This window comes from Mesoplodon bidens (genome assembly GCF_964165515.1).
Source record: "Mesoplodon bidens genome assembly, chromosome: 1".
Lineage (NCBI taxonomy): Eukaryota > Metazoa > Chordata > Mammalia > Artiodactyla > Ziphiidae > Mesoplodon > Mesoplodon bidens.
In genome coordinates, this window is record NC_138176.1 from 182,384,514 (window position 1) to 182,409,491 (window position 24,978).

General features: G+C 44.6%; 1 protein-coding gene across 2 annotated transcripts in view; it reads left to right on the plus strand.

Moving 5' to 3' along the window:
• Positions 1 to 24,978, plus strand: part of PARM1 (prostate androgen-regulated mucin-like protein 1) — a 100,734-nt gene that overhangs the window by 61,097 nt on the left and 14,659 nt on the right. The window contains exons 2-3 of one of the 2 annotated variants that reach the window (XM_081239122.1): positions 6,663 to 7,367; positions 23,880 to 24,198. In XM_081239122.1, the coding sequence (XP_081095248.1) occupies positions 6,663 to 7,367; positions 23,880 to 23,938 (764 nt within the window). In that variant the 3' untranslated portion in view covers positions 23,939 to 24,198. Of the gene's footprint in view, positions 1 to 6,662; positions 7,368 to 23,879; positions 24,199 to 24,978 lie in introns of those variants that run through there. The other variant, XM_081239121.1, reaches the window with a different exon arrangement.

A 24,978-nucleotide genomic window follows, 5' to 3' on the forward strand; every position in this document is an offset into this window, starting at 1 on the left:
GTTTGTTCTGGGATCTGGTGGGGAGCAAGGCTGAAGAGGCAACACTAGGCTTGGATCACAAAGAGCCTTCTAGGCCTCCGTGGGGATGTGAAGTTTTATCGTCTGTGCAGGCTTCCTTTCCTCCCCTCCACCCTCAAAGGGGAGTGACATGGTCCAGTTGGCCTTGACTGTTAGCAGTTCCTTAGCGTGCAGACCTTCAGCAGCTGTCGGGCCTCTGCGACGCAGGCCTGGCATGATCCCCCGAGACCGCAGGCCAAGGCACCACTCGGGCTGACTTGGCCGCCCAGGAGAGCGCTTGACTGTGTTTTGATCGAATTTCACCAAATTTGCCAAAGCTTTGTCACATGTTTTCTCAGGCACTTGACAAGCCAAGGGCAGGAGAGGACATGCTGTGGGGGATTAGGGGGAGAGAACAGGTGAGCAACACAGGTAATCAGGCCATCTGGGACTCTGGCACTGACCCAGTTTGCTGCTCACAAAACCCAGGAAGACGTAACAGTTCAGGGCACTCATTGTCCACCGGCTGCCAACGTTGCAGACCTATATTCCTGACACCCAGTTGGGCAGGAGGCAGGAGCACGTGCACAGAACGCAGACTCTCCACCCTGGAATATCCTGTAACTCCCCTCAGCACTGGGAGAACTCGCCTACCTGTCCCAGCCATCAGCCCCCAAATCTCTCTTCCTAGCAAGGCAAGAAACCCGGGCTCAAGCCAGACCTGGTTTTTTTCACATATCAAAGGATAGTACACATGGAAACAAATCGTTTTCTAGCCACCTAAGAATCTGCTTTTCTTCTGAGCAACAATCTGTCAGCCATTCTTGCAACATAAAAGCTTTAATTTGACCAAACTTCAGGAAAGACTTCTATTTGTAAATTTACAAGGAGGAATTTCAGATTAAGTTGGCCCTTATAACCCTAGATCTCTCGTTTGGGCCAAGTCGGAGAGATTTCCTTCTTTGAGTCACTCCATTTCAGGCACATGAGCCTGTCACTGCCTGGGCAGGGACACCATGTCTGGTAAAGTCACCTCTAATTTAGGGGTTAATGGGTTCAATTTCTTTATTCTCTTTACTCTGCCATTTTCTCAAGGAAATATTAGAACTAATTCTTTTCTTCATACAGTAGCTCTGCTTTGGGTGGGAAGGTGTATGGGGCACTACATTATTTTGGGGGGGGTTGTTTATTTTTACTTTTAATGACTTTTTTGAAGTATAGTTGATTTACAATATTGTGTTAGTTTCAGGTGTACAGCTAAGTGATTCAGTTATACATATACCTATTCTTTTTCAGATGCGTTTCCCTTATAGGTTATTACAAAATGTTGAGTATAGTTCCCTGTGCTATACAGTAGGTCCTTGTTGGTGCATTATTTCAACTTCTTTAGCTGTGCAGTCTCACATGGGCTCCTCCTTTCTTATTCTATAATGGTGGTTGCTAAAGTACGTTCTACCGGCCTTTTTGAGGCTGGGCACACTGTGCTGGTGGGGAATTCTAACTCTGACCTTGTCTCTACATGATTCGTTCCAGGCAACACTGCCCAGCTTCTTCTCTTAGATGTGTAAGGTCAGTTATACCACTTCCCCTCCCCGTGTCTGTTCCCTCATTTATCAAATGAGGGGCTGTAATCATGCATCACTTAGACCCTCTCTAGCTCTAAAAAATTTTTTGAAATCCTGGGATACATCCTTAGCTGTTTGACTTAATCAATTTGGTAGTCCTATGGAAACACGGGTCCTACCTATGATAAAGCAGAAATGATATTTCCTCAGGCTATCTCAGTGATTCTCAATGTTGAAGCCAATGGGATGGCATTTGGAGATGGAGCTTTTGGGAAGTAATTAGGGTTAGATGAGGGTGGGGCCCACATCATGAGATTAGTGTTCTTATTAGAAGAGGCACCAGAGGGCTTTCTTCACCACCCCCTCCCCCAACACATACCAAGGAAAGGCCATGTGAGGTCACAGCTAGAAGGTTGCCACTTACAAGCCAGGAACAGAGAGCTCTCACAAGAACCTGAATTGGCCCACACCTTGATTGGACTTCTCAGCCTCCAGACTGTGAGAAGCAAATTTCCATTGTTAAAGCCAACTAGTCTGTGGTACTTTGTTCTGGCAGCCTGAGCCAACTAGAACAGCAAGCATTCTCTAGTATAGTCATGGCTCCTGAGCCTTGGATATCTTCATGGTGCCTGAGCTTTGGATATCTTCATGATGAAAGTCATGGTGCCTGAGCCTTGGATATCTTCATGATGAAAGTCATGGCGCCTGAGCCTCGGATATCTTCATGGCGCATGAGCCTTGGATATCTTCATGAAGAAAGTCATGGTGCCTGAGCCTTGGATATCTTCATGAAGACCAACCCTCATGTACTCAGAGCAATATGGAATGTATTATCAAACAGGCAAAGCAGAGGCTTTTAATGCCTTGTTCAAGGGAAGATGAGCAGCGTTGTCCCACAATTTCTATGCATTGTTGTTTGTTAGGAGTCGGAATTATCTGAACGAGACTGCAAAGTACTTTAAATAAGTACTAAATAGGTAGCTACGGGAATGACCACCTCAGTCCTCTTTGGAAGCAGGAAGGGTAGGAGTTATAAAAGTATACAAGTCAGAATTAAACAAGAAAATGGATGTCTCCAGCCACAAAACTAATTCTTGCAGCATGTCATTTTCAGCACTATAATGATTTCCATAGTACAGCTTTTAGCTCCACTGGAAATGACAATGCAGGTGTCGCCCTGAATATCATACACTTTAATGGCATCTTGTGTAGTCTCATCCTTTCAGAACCAACTCAAATGTCATCTCTTCTGTGACTTTTCTAAATGTCATTTGAAAATGACTTTGTATATTTTTGCATTCCACAGTCCCCATACAATATTTATTCATCTTTCCTTGGGGCTCCCATTACAACTTGCTTGTAATTCCATAAGGTGCTTATCACATCATATTACAGAAGGTTGTGTGTCCTTTCTGTCCTGTTAGATGGTGAACTCTTTGAGGGTAAGGCCATGGACATAGAAGTTACTCAATAAAAGCTTGAATGAATGAATGAAGTCTTGCTCCTTTGCATATGACTCATTCTTCATTCATCCCAGAATTCCAAAGACTCTGACTCAGCTGCCAGACTAAGGCTCTCTCTACCTCCATCTGCCCACCTATTATATGGTACTATAAACAGTAGTTAAACATTGTCTTTTTTTTTTTTTTTTTTTGGCCTCAGAATCTTTAATGAGTTATGAGAGCTACCAGGATGCAAAGCCAGTATGCTCTAAGGTCACATATGAAGATTTGATGTTTTCATAATATTTGTCCCAACTATTGTTTTGTCCATATTTCAAAGACCTCTTGACCTGTATTCATCCTGAAATTGTTGACACTTCACAGCTGCCAAAAGTCAACCACAGAAACATGGACTATTATGTGGCCTAATTTGGGAGGTGTGCCCCCAGTTTGCTAGGAGAGTAACTTTCCTGTAGTTTACGGTCTTGACCAACACCTTTAAATAAAATTAAACCAATAAGCTTGGCAGGGGTCAGGTGAAAGCCCATCAGAAATGAACACGCAACATTGCTAAAATGATAAGCCACTGGAAAATACAGTCAGTACACAGAGAACTTTTCAGGATCCCATGGATGGATGGAAACTGTTGCTTTATACACAGATATCATGAATTAGCTAACAAAAGTCCCTCTGTCGTGATACTTACTGATTAAAATGTAACTTCCTCTCAGAAAAAAAAAATTAAACCAATCATTTTGATAACAATCCAAGCGTTAAATTCAGTTAAATATTGAGAAAACTCTGTTTTCAGGTTAAATTCTATAGCACAATTTTCCATCAGCTACTGAGTGTGTCATGCAGCTGAATGAAGAAGTGAGCAGATCTTATCCCAAATGCTTACATCCCTCTGCATTCCTCTTTTCTCCCTTCCTTTGTGCTAAAATCTGGCCCATTTTTTTTTCCCTTATGAATCTTGATCATGTTTGGCTGTTACCTATATGCTACCCCCCAGGAAATCTCCTCAGAGTTTGGAGAGTTAAATAGTTGAAGACCTAACAAGACATCAGGCATCAGTGCATGTTGTGGTGGAAGGACAGAGGTTGACACTTTAAGCAAGTTTCCTGCCTTCAAATAACACCAGGTAGGCAGCCAGCCCCCAGGCAGCTATGATGGATGTGTAGAAGGGAGTAGAGAAATACTGGGGTATTGTTTTAAATAAAGTTCTTAGGTTAATTCATTTTTCCACCCTCCCTCTTTACCTCCCTCCTTATCTCCCTTACTCTCTCCTTTCCTCTCTCCTTCCTTCCTCCCTCCCTCCCTCTCTTCCTTCCTTCCTTCCCCCCCTTCCTTCCTCCTTTCCTCAAGTACTTATTGAGCAATTATGATGACCTAGGCACTCTTCTAGGCTTGGAGGAAACAGCAATGAATAAGACCAGGTCCCTGTACCCTCATGGAGCTTACATTCTGGTAGAAGAGAGGTAAAATAGGCAAATAAATAATATGTAGTTTCAAGAAGAAACTATTTTATTTATTTTATGAAAAATAAAAATGAGCAAAGGGTGCGACAGTTCCTCAAAAAATTAAACATAAAATTACCATATGAACCACTAATGCCACTTTTGAGTATATAGACCCCAAACAATTGAAAGCATGGTCTCAAACAGATATTTGTGCACTCATATTCAGAGCAGCATAATTCACAATAGCCAAAAGGTGGAAGAAACCCAAGTGGCCATCAGTGGATGAATGGATAAACAAAATGTGGTGTATACATACAATGGAATATTATTTTGCCTTAGAAAGGAAGGAAATTCTGGCATGTGCTATAACATGGATGAACCTTGACAATATTTTGCTAATAAGTGAAATAAGTCAGAAACAAAAGGACAAATATTACATGATTCTATTTATATGAGGTACCTAAAGCAGTCAAATTCGTAGAGATAGAAAGTAGAATAGTGGTTTCCAGGAGCTGGGGAAAGGGAAGAATAGAGAGTTATTGTTTAATGGGTACAGGATTTCAGTTTGGGAAGATGAAAAAGTTCTGTAGATGGATGGTGGTGATGGTTGAACAATAGTGAAAATGTACTTAGGGCCAATGAACTGTACACTTAAAAATGGTTAAAATGTTATGTATATTTTAACAATAAAAAATCAAAAAAATCTTTTAAAAAATAAGCAAGGGGAAGGAGTAGGAATGACTTTGGTTAGGACTGTCTGGGGAAGGCTCCTCTGAGGAGGAGCTGACATTTGAGTAGAGGTCAACTAGAATGATGAGGAGAACATGGGATGATGACATAGGGGAGTAGTTTTGGATTTTGTTCTAAGCACAACCTTGGGAAGGTTTCGGTCAGTTAATCTGATTTGCCACTTTAAAATATTATACCGGCTGCCATGTGAAAAGTAGACGGAAAGGAAGAAATCTGGAAGCTAGAAGACCAATTAAGAGACTGTGGCAGTTGTCTAGACAAGTGACTGGTGGCTCAGGTGATGTTGAGATAATAAGGGAGGTGATGAGCAGAGATTGGATCGGGATATCTTTTTAAGGCAGAGTCATCATGATTTGCTGATGGATTGGATGGAGGAGGGGCAGTGAGGGAAAGAGATGCATTAAGGATGATATCTGGGTTTTTAACTGAGTAACTGATAGGTCTTGCCATCCAAATGACTAGAGGAAAAGCTAGTTGGGGAATGGTAAGGGCTGTGGAGAGGCAATCAAGAGATGTGTTACATAAAAAGTGAAATCATAAACTCAGGGTCTAGCAGAGTGCTAGTACATAGAAGCCATTTATTATATTAAATACTTGAATGAATAAATGGATGAAAAAATGAATGAATGAAACTGAATGGGTAAACGGAGGTAGGGAGGAATGAAGAAGGGAAACTAACTCTAAATTTTACAAAATATGAAAGAGAATATTTGGTGAAATGACATGATGGTAAAGACACCGGGCTAGAATTTGGGAGAACTAGGTTCGAGTCTAAGAAAGTATTTCCAAACTTCAGATTCCTTCTTCCTCTCAGCTTTTCATTTGGGACCTCCCCCTTTACTCCTCCACAGGAAATCTGCTCACAGCTTTATTCACCGCGGTGGACAAGCCCATAACCCTTGCATCCCTGTGCAAGGTCGCGGAGCTCACAACTGTAACAGGGAGCAACCAATCAGTGAGCTCCTACAGCAGGGAACAGCCAATCAATGAGCTCCTCTGACAGGGACGAGCCAATCAGTGAGTGGTTGGCTTTGCACTCACCAACCATGCCTTCCCCACACCCATCACATAGGCTGGGCATCCCCGCAAGCGTTGTGCAGCAGCTCCCTCGACCGTCCAGACCATTTCTCATAAAATCAGTTCCGCAGAGTGTCTCGGTTTTTAAGAGCATGGTTTTCAGCAAGCAGAAGACAAGGTTATAGTTCATGCTGTGTACTGGCTGGACTTGTGTTGACTGATCCACTAATTGCTCCTGCAGAGCCTCAGGCTGGTTCCTACTGATAGTCACCAAGGGAGGAGAGAGCAACAGTGGGAAGAAAATATTTTTAAAGTCACCTTCACAATTACAGAGGCACAGTGTAAAATGAGAGAGACGTGAAAATACTGTAAAACGGCCTCGCCGCGCAGGTTTTCACACATTAACCACCTTTGTACTGGCTCTTCTACAGGACTGAGGCTACAGAGCGCGTCTGCATCAACCCTCTCCCCTGTTTCTCTTCCGGCAAAGAGCAGCCCACCTACAGCCTTCTGGACCAGCTCTCCGCAAAGCCCTTCCGCTTCCCCTACCGGTGGAACACCCAGCAACTCGGTCCTCCCAGATACAGCATCGGCCCGGACATCTCCATCCGCCAAGAACGTCTCCACAGAGCCCAGAGAAGAGGAACCCGCCAGCCCAGCCTCCAACTGGGAGGGCACAGACACAGACGCCTCACCAACAAGTGGTGGGGTCCACTTAACACCGACGCTCGAGGAACACACTTCAGACACTCCCGAGGCCAGGGTGCCAGCTACAGGGTCGCAGCCCCCCGCTGAGTCTCCCACACTCACCTCCCCTCAAGCGCCAGCCTCATCACCTTCACCCCCTTCAACCTCACCACCAGAGGAGGTTCCCTCTGCCTCTGTGAGCACCAGCCATAACTCCGCTGAGACCAGCGCCAAGCCCACAGGAGCTCTAACCACATCAGAGCCCCCAGCAGAGGAGCACAGCTCTGGCCACATAGCCACTTCACATGCCCCCGCCGAGCCAGTGCCCACCGAGACCACGGCCCAAGCAACTGTGCCCCCCAGAGTGACCTGTATGCTGATAGACACGGAGACCACCACTGCCCCCGCCGGGGTGATCATGCAGGAAGTGGAGCATGCGCTAAGTTCAGGTGAGTCTCTGGCTAGAGCACGTGGCCTTGATGACACTGGGGTGCTAAGAATGCCCTCCAGTTAACCAAACACAGTGGATTAAGTTTGAATTGTGGAGTGCAACACCTAGCTGAATTATAATTCCTAAGAATTTCCACAAGTGCAAACTTTACTTTTAGTCTCTTAATAATTTCCCCATGATAGTTCATTAATTGTGGCCAATCTTTATAATTTGTCTTCACGTACGTCTTCATGTATGTAAACCAATGAGACTGGTTAAACAAAGGCTTTGGGTTGAGCTTCCTAGGTTTCAGTTCTGGCTTCTGACCTTGGGCAAATTACTTCATCAGGGTGTCCTTATTTTTCCTCATCTGTAAAATAGGGATAAAGAAAGCTGTATCATACATGGTTCTTGTGGAGATTAAATGAAATGACATATAAAGCGCTTAGAATAGTTCCTGGCAGAGAGTAAGTACTCAGGAAATGTCAGTTGTTATTATGATTTTGCTCGATGTATTAATGCGTGTTTACCTCATGGAAACAGTCAAAGAAAGTAGGGCGGGGGTGGAGAGAATGTGCTTATTCTTTAGAGTCACTGATATATATCATGGGAAAGACAACAACTTTTGTGGAATGTCACGTTTGTTTTTATTCTCCCAGCAGCCCTGTAAAGTTAGTATTATTTTTATCTTGATTTTGCAGTCTTGGAAATTATGATAGAGAGAGATTTAGGGTCTTTTCTGAGGTCACATCCATCTGACATTGAGGTGAAGTCTGGAAACTTTAGGGCATTGGGCAGGAAAAGGCCTTAGTAGGAACATTTGGCCTCTTGATTAAGAAACAGTGAGGTGAGGGCTTCCCTGGTGGCGCAATGGTTGCGAGTCCGCCTGCCGATGCAGGGGACATGGGTTCGTGCCCCGGTCCGGGAGGATCCCACATGCCGCGGAGCAGCTGGGCCCGTGAGCCATGGCCGCTGAGCCTGCGCGTCCAGAGCCTGTGCTCCGCAATGGGAGAGGCCACAACAGTGAGAGGCCCGCGTACCGCAAAAAAAAAAAAAAAAGAAACAGTGAGAGCAGCCAGCAGGTGAAGGGGAAAATGGAGCTTTAGGCCCTCGCCTGAGTCATCTTGCCAGGGGCCATGGACTCAGAGGGGAGTATTTGGGACTGAGCCATACAGCACCAGCTGGGGTCAAAGAAATGGCTGTGACTGAGGAGAAATTAACATCTGTTAACAAATAATTGATAAACAACCATTATGAACCGGAAACTCTGGTAAACAGTGGAGGTGGGGAGAAACAGAGCTCAGATTAACAAGACATAACTCCCCACAGTTTACTAAGGGAGAAGGTCCCAAAGAATTGCAAATTATTATTTCAAAGGCCCAGTGTGTATCAGGGAGAGTCCCAACAAGAGAGACAGACGCAATCAAACTGGGATAAAGGAATGAATTACAAAGGTACAGCTGGTGTATAAGAAAACCACAGGGGATCATAATTGCAGAGCTGTCATGAGTCAGACCTAGGAGGAGAGTACAGTAACCAGAACCCAGAAGGAGGGTCTTGTAGAATAGACCACCTTGGGAGGAGTAGGGACTCTTGGGGGAGGGACACAACTAACTCAAGGTTAACCTCTGGAAGTGAAGGGAATCTATACTCTGCCCTCCCTCTCCCCCCCTACTCTGATATGCAGCCCGAAGCCAAGGACAAGGAAGCCCGTTGTGGTGCATACAGTTCAGCCTCCTGGAGGGCAAGTCAGAGAGCAAAGTGGAGAAAGGTGGAGAGTGGATCTGGGGAGGCAAAAGGAGGGAATCCGGCACTCGCAGTCCAAACATAGCTTTCTCTGCGTAGCCCCGTCCCCAATTAGCGCCCTGTTTTGTGCCTCCGACCAGTACTTAGCACGCTGTGTTTAGATGTGTACTTTCTGTCTTTACTTTCTGCCACATCCCCACTTTCTGTCTGATACTTTCCATGCTGCCAGCATGCAGGGAGTATCTCAAGAATGGACACGGTACCTGGAGGAGAGTGAGTGTTGACTCAGTGTCCTCAGGTCTGTCCCTAACTAACAAAGGTGCCATCCAAGAACAGGCTTGAGGCAGTGGCCCCATCTCTTCCCTTTCCTAGTTCAGACCTCACCACCACCTGCACTACTTTTTTCAGTTTTCTAACTGGTTTCCCTTCCTCCAGCCTCTGCCCCCTCCAGGTTACCGTAGACATGGTGGATCAATATACTGAGCACATTGTGACCGCCTGGAGGGGTGGGATGGGGAGGGTGGGAGGGAGGGAGATGCATGAGGGAAGGGATGTGGGAACAGATGTATATGTATGACTGATTCACTTTGTTATAAAGCAGAAACTAATAAAAAAAATTTTAAAAAATTTAAAAAATATATACTGAGCACAAATTCTGAGCTTGGCATGCAAGAGACTCCCTAATATGGCATAACCTACTACTCTTTCCAAGTCCCTCAGTTTCATGGGCTAGATTATCCAAGACAGCCCTGTTCCACTCACTGTTCTGGCTTGTGTTTTAGACCATGTGTCTTGATTTCCTCAACTCAAAGCCAGCAGGGCTAAGAGACACAAAATTAGTGACAGAGCTGGGTCATGAACCAGAACTGTATAGTTCTAGGGAATATGGCCCCCAGTAAGAACTCCAGGGTAAATGAATGAAGGAAAGGTTGATTGACTTGAGAGGAAGATGTGACAGGTCAGAGGGAGATCACTGAGTATGGCCAGTGTACATTTCATAGACCCAAGGGGATTCATCCCTTACGATCTGTTAAATCGAAGAATATTTATTGTGCATCCACCAGGACCCAGTGTTTGATGCAAAGAAGTATTAATAAGCGTAAGACCTGTCCTCTGAGATTTTACAGTTTAAGTAAAAAGAAAGGACACAAGTAACTCTTAACACCACTCAGTTTCTGATCTGAGAATGAACCAAAGTGGGTGGGAGGATCTTTGAGCAGATGTGATACAATCGATTCATTTCAAGGGTGAAGAAATTGCATCCCAGAAGTTTGGAGTGACTCACCCAAGGTTACACCGCCCAGTGGTAAAGCTGGGCCCAGAGCCCAAATCCTTTAAACCACCACTGGGTCTTCTTTAAGCACCAGCATTGCCACACTGCTCCACCATCAGCCCAGCAGACTAGGCAGCACCCTGTGACACTGTGCTCATAGGTGACTATCTGCAGATGTTTTTGTTTTAGAGACTCTTGTGCTGCCTTAATAGTGGCAGTAATCATACTGCACTTTTGTTGAGCATATTGTCTTATTCTGTATGAGTTCACATAGCATATTTCTATAATCCAAGGACTTATCCATTCAACAAATATCCAGACGTAGTCACCAATAAATAATTCAAAAACAAGGTAAATGTTACGGGAGTTAGATTTGACTGGCGAGATTAGGGAAGGTTTCATGATAGAGGGAGCACATGAACTGAGTTGTAGGAGATGAAGGGAATTGCGGCCCGAGGAGAAGACAGGGTAGGGGAGATTCAGGCACCTGTATGCTGCACATACCTGGGTGCAGAATCCAGCCCGCAGTTGCAAGCACGGAAATTGCTCTGGTCGGGGTATCTGGTACCCTCCACACTGCCAGCTCTGAGGGTTAATTCTTAGTCCTGGCATACCCGACTTAGCAGCAGCATTTGACACGGATGGTCACTGCCCTCATTTTGAAGCAGTGTTTCCACTTGACCTCCAGGACAGTCTCTCTTGGTTCGTCACACTGCTCCTTCTCAGTGTCTGTCGCCTTACTTCACCCCCTCACCTTCCTACACTGGAGCACCCCAGGGCCCACACTGTCTTCCTCTCCCCCAGCTCTCCACACGCACGCTCTCCTCTTCTCCCCACACTCACTCCTGAGATGACCTCATCACGTCTCGTGACTTAAAATGCCATCCACATGCTGATAGCCCGGAGATGTAAAATTCTATCCCTGTTTTGTTTCATTGAACTAAAGACATGTCGACACCCAGCTGTCAGCTAACTCATGGTCTCCACTTGGGTGGCTCTTAGGCATTTCAGATGTCATAGGGATCAGATGAATTACTGATTTCCTCACACCTCCGTCCAGTCCTCCCTCAGAAACTGTGGGATAATCCTAGACTCCTTTCATCTCTCATATACACTGCATCTGGTCCCTCAGAACCCAATTTCCTCTCACCCCTCGGTCCTCTCTCACATGTGGGACTTTAATACCCCTGTAACTGATCTCACTACTCACCGCACCCTTGCCGGAGAGACCCTCTTCAAAACCCAGGACAGATCCTGTCCCTCCTCAGCTCTAACACTCCATTTGCTTGCCCTTCTGAATCAGAGCAAAAGCTCAAGTCTGTGTCATGCCTGCGGTGCTCAGCACCCTCGGAACCCGCCCTGCCGCAATGCTCTCACCTGCTTCCACTTTCACCAGCAAACACATTGCAATCTTACCGCTTCTTGAACAGACCGCAGACACTCTTGCCCCAGGGCCTTTGCACTTACCATTCCCTCTGCCTGAAACATTTTCCTGCTGGGTCTTCAGTGGCTCGCTCCTTTTCATCAGGAAGGACTTTGTTCAGCTGTCATCTCCTCAGGAGCCTTTCCTCATACCCCTCTCTGAAACAGTAACCGCATCACCATGGATCCCTTAATCCTGCTTTACTTTCGTTGTAATCACTTACAACTTTCTGACATTCTCTCATTTATTTGGTGAGTAGGTGTCTGCTTTCTGCCACTAGACTGTCAGCTCCATGAAAGCAAGGACGTTGCTCACGAACGGGAAGATGTAGGTTACATCCCCAACCCCTGAGACAGAGCCCGACACACGGTAGACTTGAAAGAACACTTGCTGGATAAATGTATGAAAGAGGCAATCAGCCAGTACCAGGGAAGCTATTTAATCTCTCTGGGCCTTGGTCTTCTCACCAATAAAGTGGGATAAGGGTAGTCTCCAAATGATGGGGTTATTAAAAAGTTTAGTTGAGATAAGAAACTAAATACCCCTGTAACTGATCTCACGACTCACCACACCCTCACCGGAGAGACCCGGTGAGGGTCTATGTACAGCATAATGGCTGTTGAGCAATGACTCTGTTGATGTCTATGCTTGTTATTTTACTATTATTTACCGCTATCATCGGCATCATCATTATTGTTATTATTTTGCTATTGTGATTGCTGTTATCATTGTTACTGTGTTTATCATAATGAAGACTGCCCATCATCTTCAACAAACTCTTATTGAGCTTTCACTGTGAGTCAGGCATCTGGCTAGACAGTGGGGATTTGGCCATGAATGAGACAGTCACCACCCTTGTGGAGTTTACAGTGTCGTGTGTACACAGCATGGCAAGTAGCCTGTGGATCCCAGGCTGGATCCCAGGATGTGTGGAGGAGGACATTGCAGAAGAAGCCAGAAGGAAGATTTCAGGACAAGTGTTAGAGGACCCTGAGTAACAGGATGAGACAACTTACTTTACTTGACAAGCCATCGATAGTCACCAAAGGCTTCTGATCAGAGGCAGAACGTGTTCAGAATTATACTTAAGAATATTCAACTGGCAGGAATACATGGATGTAAACTGCAGGGAGTTCAGGACTGGTAACACGTAGACCGGTTTATACCTGGTTTCCAGTTGGCCATTGTCACTGACAGACCATGTCATTTAGCTACTCTGACTTTAAGCTCTCTTCACTATAAACTGAACACAAGAGAGACAATCTTCCAGGGGTTTTGTTGTTGTTGTTGGCTTATCATACCACAAAAATTGTTTATTAGAATTATCCAAGGCAGAAGGAATGAGATTCACATTCATATGAGGCTTACTGAGAATATACATGTTCTAAGAACTGGGCTCGTGACTCACACAGGTAGCCCTCCATCTAATCTTCAGAATATTCCAGCAAGGTGAGCTGGATGGTGTATCTCTGCTGTAGGTGACAAAACAGGCACAGAGAGGTTTAGTGACTTAAGTCCTCCCTTGAGTGACCAGGCCAGGATTCAAATTCAGTTCTCCTGAGTGACCCTAAGTCAGGTCTTCCTTCCACTGTACCCGTTATAGCTGAATTCGTAGAAATGAAAAGTTGGGAAGGACCTACGGCCTCCAGACCTGCTGTGGTCATGAGCCGCATGGGATGTTGTCAAACGCCCAGGGCTGCCAGCTGGGCCTGAGGGGTGGAGCTTCCCGATGCGACGAGAAGCAGGTGGTAGCCACAGCCATCCAAAAGCAGCTGTGCAGAAGAGACGAGTTTTCATTTTCATTTTTCAGTTTTTGTTTTGCTTTTAAAGGAAAAGAGAGAGAGATGTGATGTGTTAAATATGGATCGTCTGGGTTATTAAATCGGCGCTCTTCAAGGGTGGAAGCTATGACTACAGTATGTTTGTGACGTCCTGAACTGAACTGAATGGTGCCGTGTGAATGCTTAAAGGATGAACTGATACTGCACACCAAATTATACTCGAATCGTCCCCAATTCCTACATATGCAAACTTTAAAATTATAGTCACTCGGCTTGTTGCAGACCGGGTATTCTCTTTTGTCTGTAAAATCCAAGTGGCCCCTGGTCTTATACTGTCCTATGCTTTCCATTACAAAGAGGAGGACTCATAATTGTGAAAATGGGTGAAGGCCTTTGAACTTTAATTTGCTAGTCTGACTCCAGATTTATTCAGTATGAACTGTGCTAATAAATACCCTGAAAGAAAGGACACCAGGCAGGCACAGATATCTAATCCTCTCTGCATCCATACCTGCAAGGGACTTTCAGCTGTCAAAACACCTCCTTATTCCAGACCAACTCTTAGGATAGATATAGATTTGAAAAATGAATTAACTCCTAGAAAAGGGGGAAGAATCATTTTTAAAGTATACAGAGAAAGATTTTAGGAATAAAAAATATATATATGTATTGTAAGTAATACAATAGTAAGTTAATGACCATTATATTTTGATGATATATTCAAAATATATTAAAGGGGGAAATGAGGATTTAACAAAAAAACGTAAAAGAACATTAAACGTTTATTGATCATATTCTTCCAGATCGCCCAAAATATATCAGAAAGCAATAATCCTAAAAAATATTGTATCTATCCTAGACTCAGTTTTACAAATATTAAATCATGACATGCCCAGGCGTGGCCTCTAACAGTGAATGGTTCCAACATCTTTTAGTCCAATCCTCCTTCCCTCTCTGTGTTTTTTCCATCACTGAGAGCTGTTGGTTTGAACTCTTAGTAGGTCCCAAATTCACCCACTTCTCTTCACTCTTGTTCTCATGTCAAAGCTCCCATATCCCACCACATCTCTCTTTTCCCCTCGTGCTGGCTCCTGTCTTTGGTCCACATGGACTGCAAGGCTGACAAGCGTATGGATTATAAATCCTCACTCACATTTTTTCTTTTGTGCCCAATTCTTTAAACTTAAACTAAACCTCTAAGCTTGCTTACACCAACTAAACTCCCATGAGGAGCTCCAACGGTCAGATAATATTTCAGGTAAAAAATAATTCTAACTTCTTGTCTCTACTACTTTTATTTCTCCTTTGGTTTACTTTTACTGCCTAAATCTTAATCTGGTTTTAAAATATTTCCAAAATATCCTTTGAAAAATATATGGCAAGGTAATAAAATCAGCTAGTTACCACTGGTATTGTTATCTACTAGCAATGCAACTCCATCAGATACTTTGTCTCACCTTTCATTACATTTAGAGAATTTGTCTCCATGGAACACTTTCTTTTTTTCCTGCTTCAAATATTTTCACTAGTCACATATGACTAAAGTGATTTTGGAAATACTTCACTGAGAAAGTGGAATTTAGCTTGTAAGCACAGCTGCTGATATCATAAATGAATCTATGGCTTTTTGGCTCACTGGGAAAACTGGTTGGAATATTCCCGATTCCATATCCAGACTGAACTTACTGTAATCTTCTGACTCAGAAGAGCATGTCTTTTTTGTTCAAAACAATAACAGGAAAGTGAGACCAGATCAGCACTAACCCACTGTCTTCCTCAGAAAAGGTTCTAGAACTCCCCCCCTGAAGTGGGTTGAGTCAGGAGTATTGCATGAGGAGAACACATAATGGATACTAAGTTGATATTGTCCTCAGTATGCCTTGTCCTCCGGTCCTGGGAAAGAAAATTATCGGCCAGTAAGAGACAGAGTTTTATTTAACAGTATCTTGCTTTTATCATCAGACCCACAGGCCTTCAGGGATAGAACACAGGCTCAAAATTCAAGGTGAACTTAGGTTAAAGTCATAAAATCTCAGTAAGTCCATGAAGTGGGCCATCAAAAACACTTTGCCATATTTCTGTTTGGTGGAATTATGGGGTCATTTCAAAGCCAGGCTCTAGGAGGGTAAGAATGTTACTTGTAGTACGAACTTTGGCATCAGACTGCCTGGTTCAGATCTCACCAATGCCATTTACTAGATGGATGACCTGGCAAGTTTATTCATCAGTGAGTGTCACATTTTCCTCATCTGTAAAATGAGGGTAATAATAGTACTATAATTGCCTTATAGGATTCTTTTTAGAATTAAATGAGACAAGTATATAAAGAGTCCCTTACATAGTTAGCACTAAATAAATGTTGGCTGCTCTTATTATTACAGTTGGGTCCCTAATTCTCAGTGTGGTTACCAACAAGAATTTGACTCTTCTAGACTTTGGGTTTTTTTAACTTGAAAAAATAAAATGTTGGTGACAACACTTCAAGACTCCCAAAAGGATTATTACTGTAAGTATTAGGTAATCAAGATCCATTTTAGCACCTGCCTATAACACAATACAGAAAAGGATAATACAAAAAGTGTGAAAGAGAAAAGTAACTATGTTCACATTGGAAATAGTAGCACTTTCATGAAACTTGGAAAATCCAAAGATACGGGTTAAAGAGTGCATACAACTAGAGATTTCTAGCTGGGAGAAAATAAATCATGGAGGAGGGAGGATACAAAAGCTGAGCTTACAGGATTTTGCCGAGGCTCCACTTGCACCTGAGGGTGGGGGATTAAGAGCTGGAGGTTGCCTTCTTCCCCTAACTGGCATCAAAGTTTGGAAATTATTTTCTTTCCAAAGTTTTTAACTCTAAAACCTTGGGATCCTGAGTCTGGGATTAAAGCTTGGTAAAATACAGTCTCCAAAAGCAGGTTCCTACCTTGCCTAGGTGATTAATTACATGGAGGCAAAGCTAAATTAACTAATGGTTCTGCAGAGATCCCCGAGTCCTCGGGCTGCAGGAATTACAGTGTCACTGCCCTTTGTCAAGATGTTGAGACAGGTGACCTGAAACTGACTTTCTGCTCCCCAGCGAGAGTCATTTTTCCATGACTAAAAAATGATAAACTTGCACACTGCAAGTTTATCATTGCAAACAGGGTTAGGACTCTGTCTTGGGCCCTAAGAAGTTCCTCCCTTCCTTCTTGCCGTGTCCTTGGAACCAAGAAAATGCCAGCATGGAAGACCTTACTTGCCAAGGCTGATAAGCCTCAAAGGGGCCTGAGCCTTCACCTGCAGACTAGATGAGTCTCAAAAAGGGCATATACGAATTTTTCTGGTTTATTTTCCCCTTCAGTATTGTTTTATCTGTGGTCATGTCTCATTTTCATCACTGGAATACTGAAGAGATAGAGGAAATACTAAAGAGAACAACCAAAACACCTTCTTTTTCTGTCTTCATGGAGGTAAATGGCACCTGCGATACATAATTCTCCCCTCTCTGTGGGGAAATTTGCAAAGGGATGACCTCAGAGTTGAGATCCCCAACTTGGCCCCTTAAGTTGAAAGTCAGAGGCTACAAAAGGCTGACTTCTCAGCCTACACATACCTCCTCCTTCCCACTGCCACACAGCTAGTTGTCCCCAACTGGAAAACCCCCAGGTTTTCAGGGTTTCCAGTATCTTTTTGATACTCTCAAGGCTAATTGCATTAAAGATACTCCGATAGCAGAGAGATGTCAGGATTTCTTTTCCTCTTTCTGATTTGACTCCTGAATAGAAATATCTTTGTCCTTCAGTCAAAGGATTTGATGACCTAACATGATACTGCTCATCCACTCACACTATAGATCAGAATTTTCACAAGAGGAGAAGGAGACTTCTCCTCATCCAGGACAAACAGTAGAGGGGATTCTCTAATCTTTTTTTTTAATTATTCCCCAGAAATCTCTCCAACACTGTCCCTCCATCCCTCAAGAGGTCTAGGGTAGGTCTGACTCAGAGCTGAGATCCCCACTCATGCCAAGGTGTGGTTCTTTCAGCCCAGAACAGGTTATAATTCATCCCAGGCTGAATTACATTTATTATATAAGGTAATTTTGAAAGAGTTATTATAAGCTTATAAAGCCAGGCACTGTGAATCTGCCCTTCAGGAAAGAATGAGCAGCAGAGACTGACACGAAGCATGTTTAGGGACAATCATCAGGGCTTAGTTAGCGTCATGGTCTTAGAAATACAGTCTCTGTTCATTGCACTGCTACCCCGGGGGTTGGGTAAGTCAGGACAGCTGTCCCTTCTGTGCCACATTTCCCCTGTTTTGGCCTCCACCAAGAAGCAGTATTCATGAAGCTTCCACATTCCCTAAAGTAGTGACAGGTGTTGACACTGGCCCTGATGACCCCGACTCTCTGCCCTCCATTCTTCGTGGCCTCCTCCAGGGGATCTGAGGGCTGTGATCTACCCCCAATCCAGCATCTCACCCCGAGTTTCTTTGTGAAAATTTGGTTCGTGGGAGCAGTGTTCCCAAAAGTATGATTTAAGTCCCTACACAGGTAGTATGCAAGAGGATGAACCTTTTTTCATTCTAATAAATCTATGCTTTTGTTTCAATATGAATTTAAAAAAAAAACTAAAATAGCACATCAAACTCATGATTTCACAGCTATCATTGCTTAGGGTGTGGCTATATGTAGTCAGTATCTAAAGAAAATAATTTAAAGACAGATATTAAGAAAATAATAGTATCAGTGATGTGGACATGGCAAAAATCATGAGAGTGATATAGAGATGTTTGAATTTTGAAAACATTGTCGTGACATAGAGGATGAGGTCTTGTCTTTGTTTATTGCCTCAGCTGTCAGTGCCTTAAGGCTTTTACTTGGGATAAGACCAAGGGGTAGAAAATATAAAAGAAGACAAACCAGGAATTCAAAGGTATCTAGTCCCAGCTCTGCCACTGATGCAGTCTGATCTCAACCAAATCTCTTAATTTCTTTGTTATCATCTGTAAAATGAAGGGGTTAGAGGCAATGAACCTTCTTAATTTCCTTTCAACAGTAAAATTACATTATTCCATTGGTCATGATCAGGCTGGAAGCAAAACTTGAGCTTGAGATCTGCAATCATTTCGAATACTAGGGTTGGCTCAGATCTTTTCTGGATTCAAGTTTCTTCCTGGCTTCGGAGTTTTTATGGGTAAGAGATGCCCAGAGACTGAGACTTTTGTAATGCACTTCATGATGGACAAAGCATTTTAAATACACTGTTTAATTTGTAAAAGCACTCTGAGAGGAAGCAAGTGATTCATCAAAGTTGGGCACGTAGTAAACAATAAACATCAGTTGTGTGAATGATTGAACGAATTCTCACTTTACAGGTAGAGATAGGGACACAAATGAGGCCATAGAGGCGCGAAGGAGTAAAGCGACTTGCCCAAGACTATTCAGCTAGTGCGTGTATAAAGCCAGTCTTCACGCCAGGTCTTCTGGTCACAGAAAGTAGAGAAGCATACGTTTGGGGAATCCAGCCTCAGAGGTTGAATCCCATTTCTGCATACTAACCAGTTGAATAGATTTTTGTTAACTGCTTTTGCTAAACTCCTAAGTGGAGATACCTACCCCACTCTGCCTAGCTCAGTGCCTGGCACAGGGAACTGCAGTAAAGGACGGCTACTGAGACTTCTATGACCATGATTGTTTTTCTTAATGCTTTTATTACAGTTCTTGGCACAATACTAGCGATGTCCCCTGAGAAATGATGTTGAGCCAAGACTGAATTCAGTCTTTAAGGAGAGTCTGTTAATAGCATACAGATGTAGGGGTCACCCCTGTTTCGGGAAGAATTCTTACTCCCCGTGGGCTCCTTTTGGTCTGGAGAGCACTGAATGAGAGGAATGCTCCCTGACGTGATGTTGATGGGAAGCTGCTGTGTGGCCATCAGCTTGTCAGGATGCTATAGGGAAAGGGGATGAGGGGCACTGTTTGCTAGTCTTAGAAACCCAGCCTAGTTTACATTACAGGTGTCAAAGGAGAGCTGGGGTTGGGCGACCTAAACAGGTAGTTATAAAAAATTCCAGGTGGGGGCTTCCCTGGTGGCGCTAGTGGTTGAGAGTCCGCCTGCCGATGCAGGGGACACGGGTTCGTGCCCCGGTCCGGGAAGATCCCACATGCCGCGGAGCTGCTGGGCCCGTGAGCCATGGCCGCTGAGCCTGTGCGTCCGGAGCCTGTGCTCCACCACGGGAGAGGCCACACCAGTGAGAAGCCCGTGTACCGCAAAAAAAAAAAAAAAAAAAAAAAAAAAAAAAACAGTTCTGTATCATATTTGCATGCAAGCTGTATGCCTTATAAAGGAGTTTCAATTTTGCATCATAACTACTTATAAAGTTCAATTTAATAAATAGCTACACTTTCAGAAGAATCAGTTCTTTTATTTTTTTTTCTTTTTAATGTCCTTTATTTTTTAATTTCTTTTAACACCTTTACTGGAGTATAATTGCTTTACAATGGTGTGTTAGTTTTTCCAGTAAAACAAAGTGAATCAGCTATACATATACATAGATCCCCATATCTCCTCCCTCTTGCATCTCCCTCCCTCCCACCCTCCCTATCCCACCCCTCTAGGTGGTCACAAAGCACCCAGCTGATCTCCCTGTGCTATGCAGCTACTTCCCACTAGCTATCTATTTTACATTTGGTAGTGTATATATATATCCATGTCACTCTCTCACTTCGTCCCAGCTTACCCTTCCCCCCAACCCGTGTCCTCAAGTCCATTCTCTACATCTGTGTCTTTATTATTCCTGCCCTGTCCCTAGGTTCTTCATAACCTTTTTTTTCTTTTTTAGATTCCATATACATGTGTTAGGATATGGCATTTGTTTTTCTCTTTCTGACTTACTTCACTCTGTATGACAGTCTCTAGGTCCATCCAGGTCTCTACAAATGGCCCAATTTCATTCTTTTTATGGCTGAGTAATATCCCATTGTATATATGTACCTCCATCTAGCTGGTTCTTGCCTTAAAATTTCATTGCTCTCTGTCCAAGTTCAGCCCATCCTTTAGAGAACATCTTCATTCCCACCTCTTCCCTACTCTGGCTTTTTTTTTTTTTTTTTTTTTTTTTTTGCGGTACACGGGCCTCTCACTGCTGTGGCCGCTCCCATTGCGGAGCACAGGCTCCGGACGTGCAGGCTCAGCGGCCATGGCTCACGGGCCTAGCCACTCCGCGGCATGTGGGATCTTCCCGGACCGGGGCACGAACCTGTGTCCCCTGCATCGGCAGGCGGACTCTCAACCACTGCGCCACCAGGGAAGCCCCCTACTCTGGCTTTTATAGACACACATCCTCCCCCAAGTTAGAGGCAGAAATACAGAGTTTGGTACCACCCACCTCCCACCTTAAGTACCCACCTATCTGTCCATTCAATGCTACACTCCCCTGTGTGGTCCCCAGGCCTGACTCTTGTCTCCGCCACTGGGTAGTGAAACCTCAGAGCCCTGCCTGTTGCTTCTCTCCACCTGCACCATCCTAGCTCAAAAGGAGCCCGGGGAGCTCAGTCAGGAGAGGCTTGTGATATTGATTTGAGGTCAAAGGGAGATAAGCTTAGTTTCCTCTGGTGTGGGATAGAGTGGGAGGAAAAACAGGAGTAAAATCAAAGCAGCACTCAAGGCCAGAAGTCAAAGCGACCTTCCATAATGGTAAAATTAGGATCCACTTAGGTGACAGTATTCAAAAATGGAGACTTTCATTTTCACTTTTTCTCCCCCATATCACAGCCTACATGCACATGCATGCGTGCACACGCCAACAGACACACGCCCCAAAGCAAATCGCAGTCCCCATGTATCCTGTGCTATTGCATATGCTGCGAGGTAAGCTTTAGGTGACACTCCCAGCAGTGTTTTGGACCACAACACACGCTAGAAACCAATGACATGGCCCTTCTTAGGTGGCTGTACTGACTGTTTTCTGCTTCTAACTAGTCCTTCTCCCAGTTAACCAGAATCATTGAGCTTTGACCCACCTTCACCAGCACCCATATGAGGACCCAAAACCCCACACGGCCCCAAGTTGGGCCCTGATTCCTGGACAGTCAGCGGAAGGCAGACGGGATGTGCCAGAGTGGCGGGTTTTATCTGCAAGTGGACTCGGATCTAACACTAGGGTCCAGGCAGCCGGAGAGCCCAGCAGGTAATAGCATGGGCTCTGGGTCCTTAGTTTCTCTGTGCCTCAGTTTCCTCATCTGTAAAATGGACATAATAAGAGGACCCACCTAACAGAGCTCTCATGAGGATTACTTGAATTGAAATAGGTGAAGTTCATAGAACAGTCCCTGGCACAGAGCAAGTAAAGTGTCGGTTGCTATCATTTTTATTCTTGTTGTTGTTTATTACATTGTTGTTTGGAGAAAGGAGTTGTGATGTGAGACTTGCTGTAAAGAGGGAAGAGCCTTTCCTTAGTGTAATAAAGAGGGATTTGGGGCACATACAGGTGTCAACCCTCTAGCCCCTTTCCTCACCAGTCACCCACTTCTGTCCTCTGGCACATGCGCAGACACATGCTTTTTTTTTTTTTTTTTTTTTGCGGTACGCGGGCTTCTCACTGTTGTGGCCTCTCCCGTTGCGGAGCACAGGCTCCGGACGCGCAGGCTCAGCGGCCATGGCTCACGGGCCCAGCAGCTCCGCGGCATGTGGGATCTTCCCGGACCGGGGCACGAACCCGCGTCCCCTACATCGGCAGGCGGACGCGCAACCACTGCGCCACCAGGGAAGCCCGATAACAGCTTTTTTAAAGAGCCTAAGAAAGCTCTTTCTTTCGGAGGTCGTTCGGGTTCATCCTATCACATCCTAACATTCTCATTTTTGGATATGATTGGCAAGTATCCTGCCAAAGAGGTCAGATGTTTAAACTGGGGGGAAAATCCCTCAATGAGAAGAGTCCCCAGGGGAACATTTGAGGTTTGGGAACATTGCTAAGCCCAGGAAGACAGGAGGGCACCTTTAGGACAAGTGACGGGGAGGCAGTCTGGACAGGAGCAGGGTCCCCTCTGAGTGTGGAGGACGCCCTGTGTCTGCGAAGGACTAGCCGAAGCGTAGTAAACAGAGGCAGGTGTTGGGGGCGGCAGAGAGAGCCTGTAAATGATGTCATAGTTTATTCCAGGACTGCACGGGCACAGAACAGAGTCAAAGCAGGGCAAGTGATACCCTCCAGGGAAACCCTCTCCCTCGGGTAGTCTGACCAGGTCCAACCAGAAGCGTGAGCTTCTGGGATTTTGTTCTGGTTACTTCAAGGATATTTTCTGACTTTATTCAGACAGAGAGTCCTATAATAACTCTCCTCCAGCTCAGTCGTCCATGGGGACTCGCGAGCCCACACTGGGGTGGTTGGACCATAGCTGTAGAGTCATTGGAATAGATGCTGAGGTAAGACCTGCAGCAGGGGTTCTACGATGGACAGGTGGAGAGACTGCTGCTTGGGGACCTTCTTAGCACAGTGACTGGTCTCAAAAACTGCCAGTTATCTTTTTTATTTTTTTTTACAAGTATTACATTTAATCATTCAACATTTTAAAAAATAATTTAAATACCCACTATGGGCTAGAGACTGTGCCCAGTGCGGAGAGTTCAGGGAGAAGGGGGATAAGATGCAAGATGAATATGATTAGAATCTGTCTGGGGAAGCTCATAAATACAACACAGAGTGTTTAAGAGAAGCAGGCACAAAGAGCTGAGAACACACAACAACACTACAACTTGCTTGGGGGTGTCAGGAAAGCTTCCCAGAAGGGTTGATATTTAGTTGTCATAAAGAAAGTGTAGGAGCTGGCCAAGCTGAGAAAAGGGCCAGGGATGTCACCAGTATATTAATGATTAAACATGCAAAGCCTAAGAAATAGTCCTGGGTTCAAATGATAGCTTAATCATTTACCAGCTTATAAAACCTGAATCAAGTTCTTAAATCTCTCTTAACTTGCTCATCCATCACATGGGAATCATTCTCTTCATCTCATAAAGAGAATTCAATGAGATGGGAGCTGTAACGTTCTTGGCCCAGCACCAGACCGAAGTAACCACCCACAAGTGTAGAACAGATCATTCTTTAGCCTGTTCTGTTTTTTGGTTCTGAGTTGTTATGAAAGTGGGGGAAATGACCCCCTGAGAAACCCCATCAGAGAGACCCAGACTTCAAGGAGGCTTTGGCTCGTGGCTCTTCAACAGCCCTCTGGTCAGGCAGAACGTGTTGGCACAGTGGAATATTCTGGCATCTCGGCTTAGAAAATATATAAATTTCCTCCGGTTCTCTCTTAATTTCTTCTGGTTCCAGGGCTTCACAGCGTGAATCACACCCATTCTGAAACTCACACGTGCCAACAGGGAAGATGAGGAAGACAGAAATGCCAGCCACCTCCCCATCCCCCATCCCCAGGGCACTGCCCACCCAGTGTACACACCTTCCTCATAGGGCAGAGCTTCCCTGCCCTGGCCACACCTTCCTCATCTTTCCTCTCCCTGCCCTGCCTCAAAAGAAGAAGTACAAGAAGGGGAATTCCAGTTTACTTTATTTTTTTTTCCTTATAAGTGGTATTTTAATTTCTACTATTTTAGTAATAACCCATCCTATGACTGACACATACAAAATGCAGTCATTAATTAATTAATACCTTTTTTGAGTTGACTGAATGCTAATGAAAATACAGATAAAAGCAATACCGTGTTGTTGTTGTTTTTTTAACATCTTTCTTGGAGTATAATTGCTTTACAATGGTGTGTTCGTTTCTGCTTTATAGCAAAGTGAATCAGTTATACGTATACATCTGTCCCCATATCTCTTCCGTCTTGCGTCCCCCTCCCTCCCACCCTCCGTATCCCAGAGAAAAACAAAGACCGTATGCTAACACATATATATGGAATCTAAGAGAAAACAAAAAAGCTCATGAAGTATCCAGTTTACTTTAAACAGAACTCAGGGGGAAATGGCATTTGTTTTCACAAGGAGGAAATCAGGCCTTTTCGGTTCCTGCGTAAAGTCCTGCTACCCTCGGCTACCGTCAGCTCAGCAAACCCCTCAGATGCTCAAACCGCGATGGCCTGAGGCGTGGAACTTCCCAGCATGAACTTCCCGGCTGCTTCGGAGAGGGGCAGCTGCCGTGGAGGTGAAAGCGAGCTTAGGACACAAGCCCTCCCAGGCTGGGGGCCTGATGAAGCCCATCTAGTTCCAGAAGACCCTTGCCCCCGTGATGGCACCCTCTGAGAAGAGCTGGTGGGTGGCAGAATAGTTAAGGAGGTGGCCCGAATATTTAAGTACCATCTATTTCACCTCACACGTTTTGGCCTCCTTTTGGGCAATATGAACCCTCAGAAACGCCCCTTCGCTCAGCTGCCCTCAAGGGCCCATGGGGGGAATCACCCGCTAATTCCAGCTC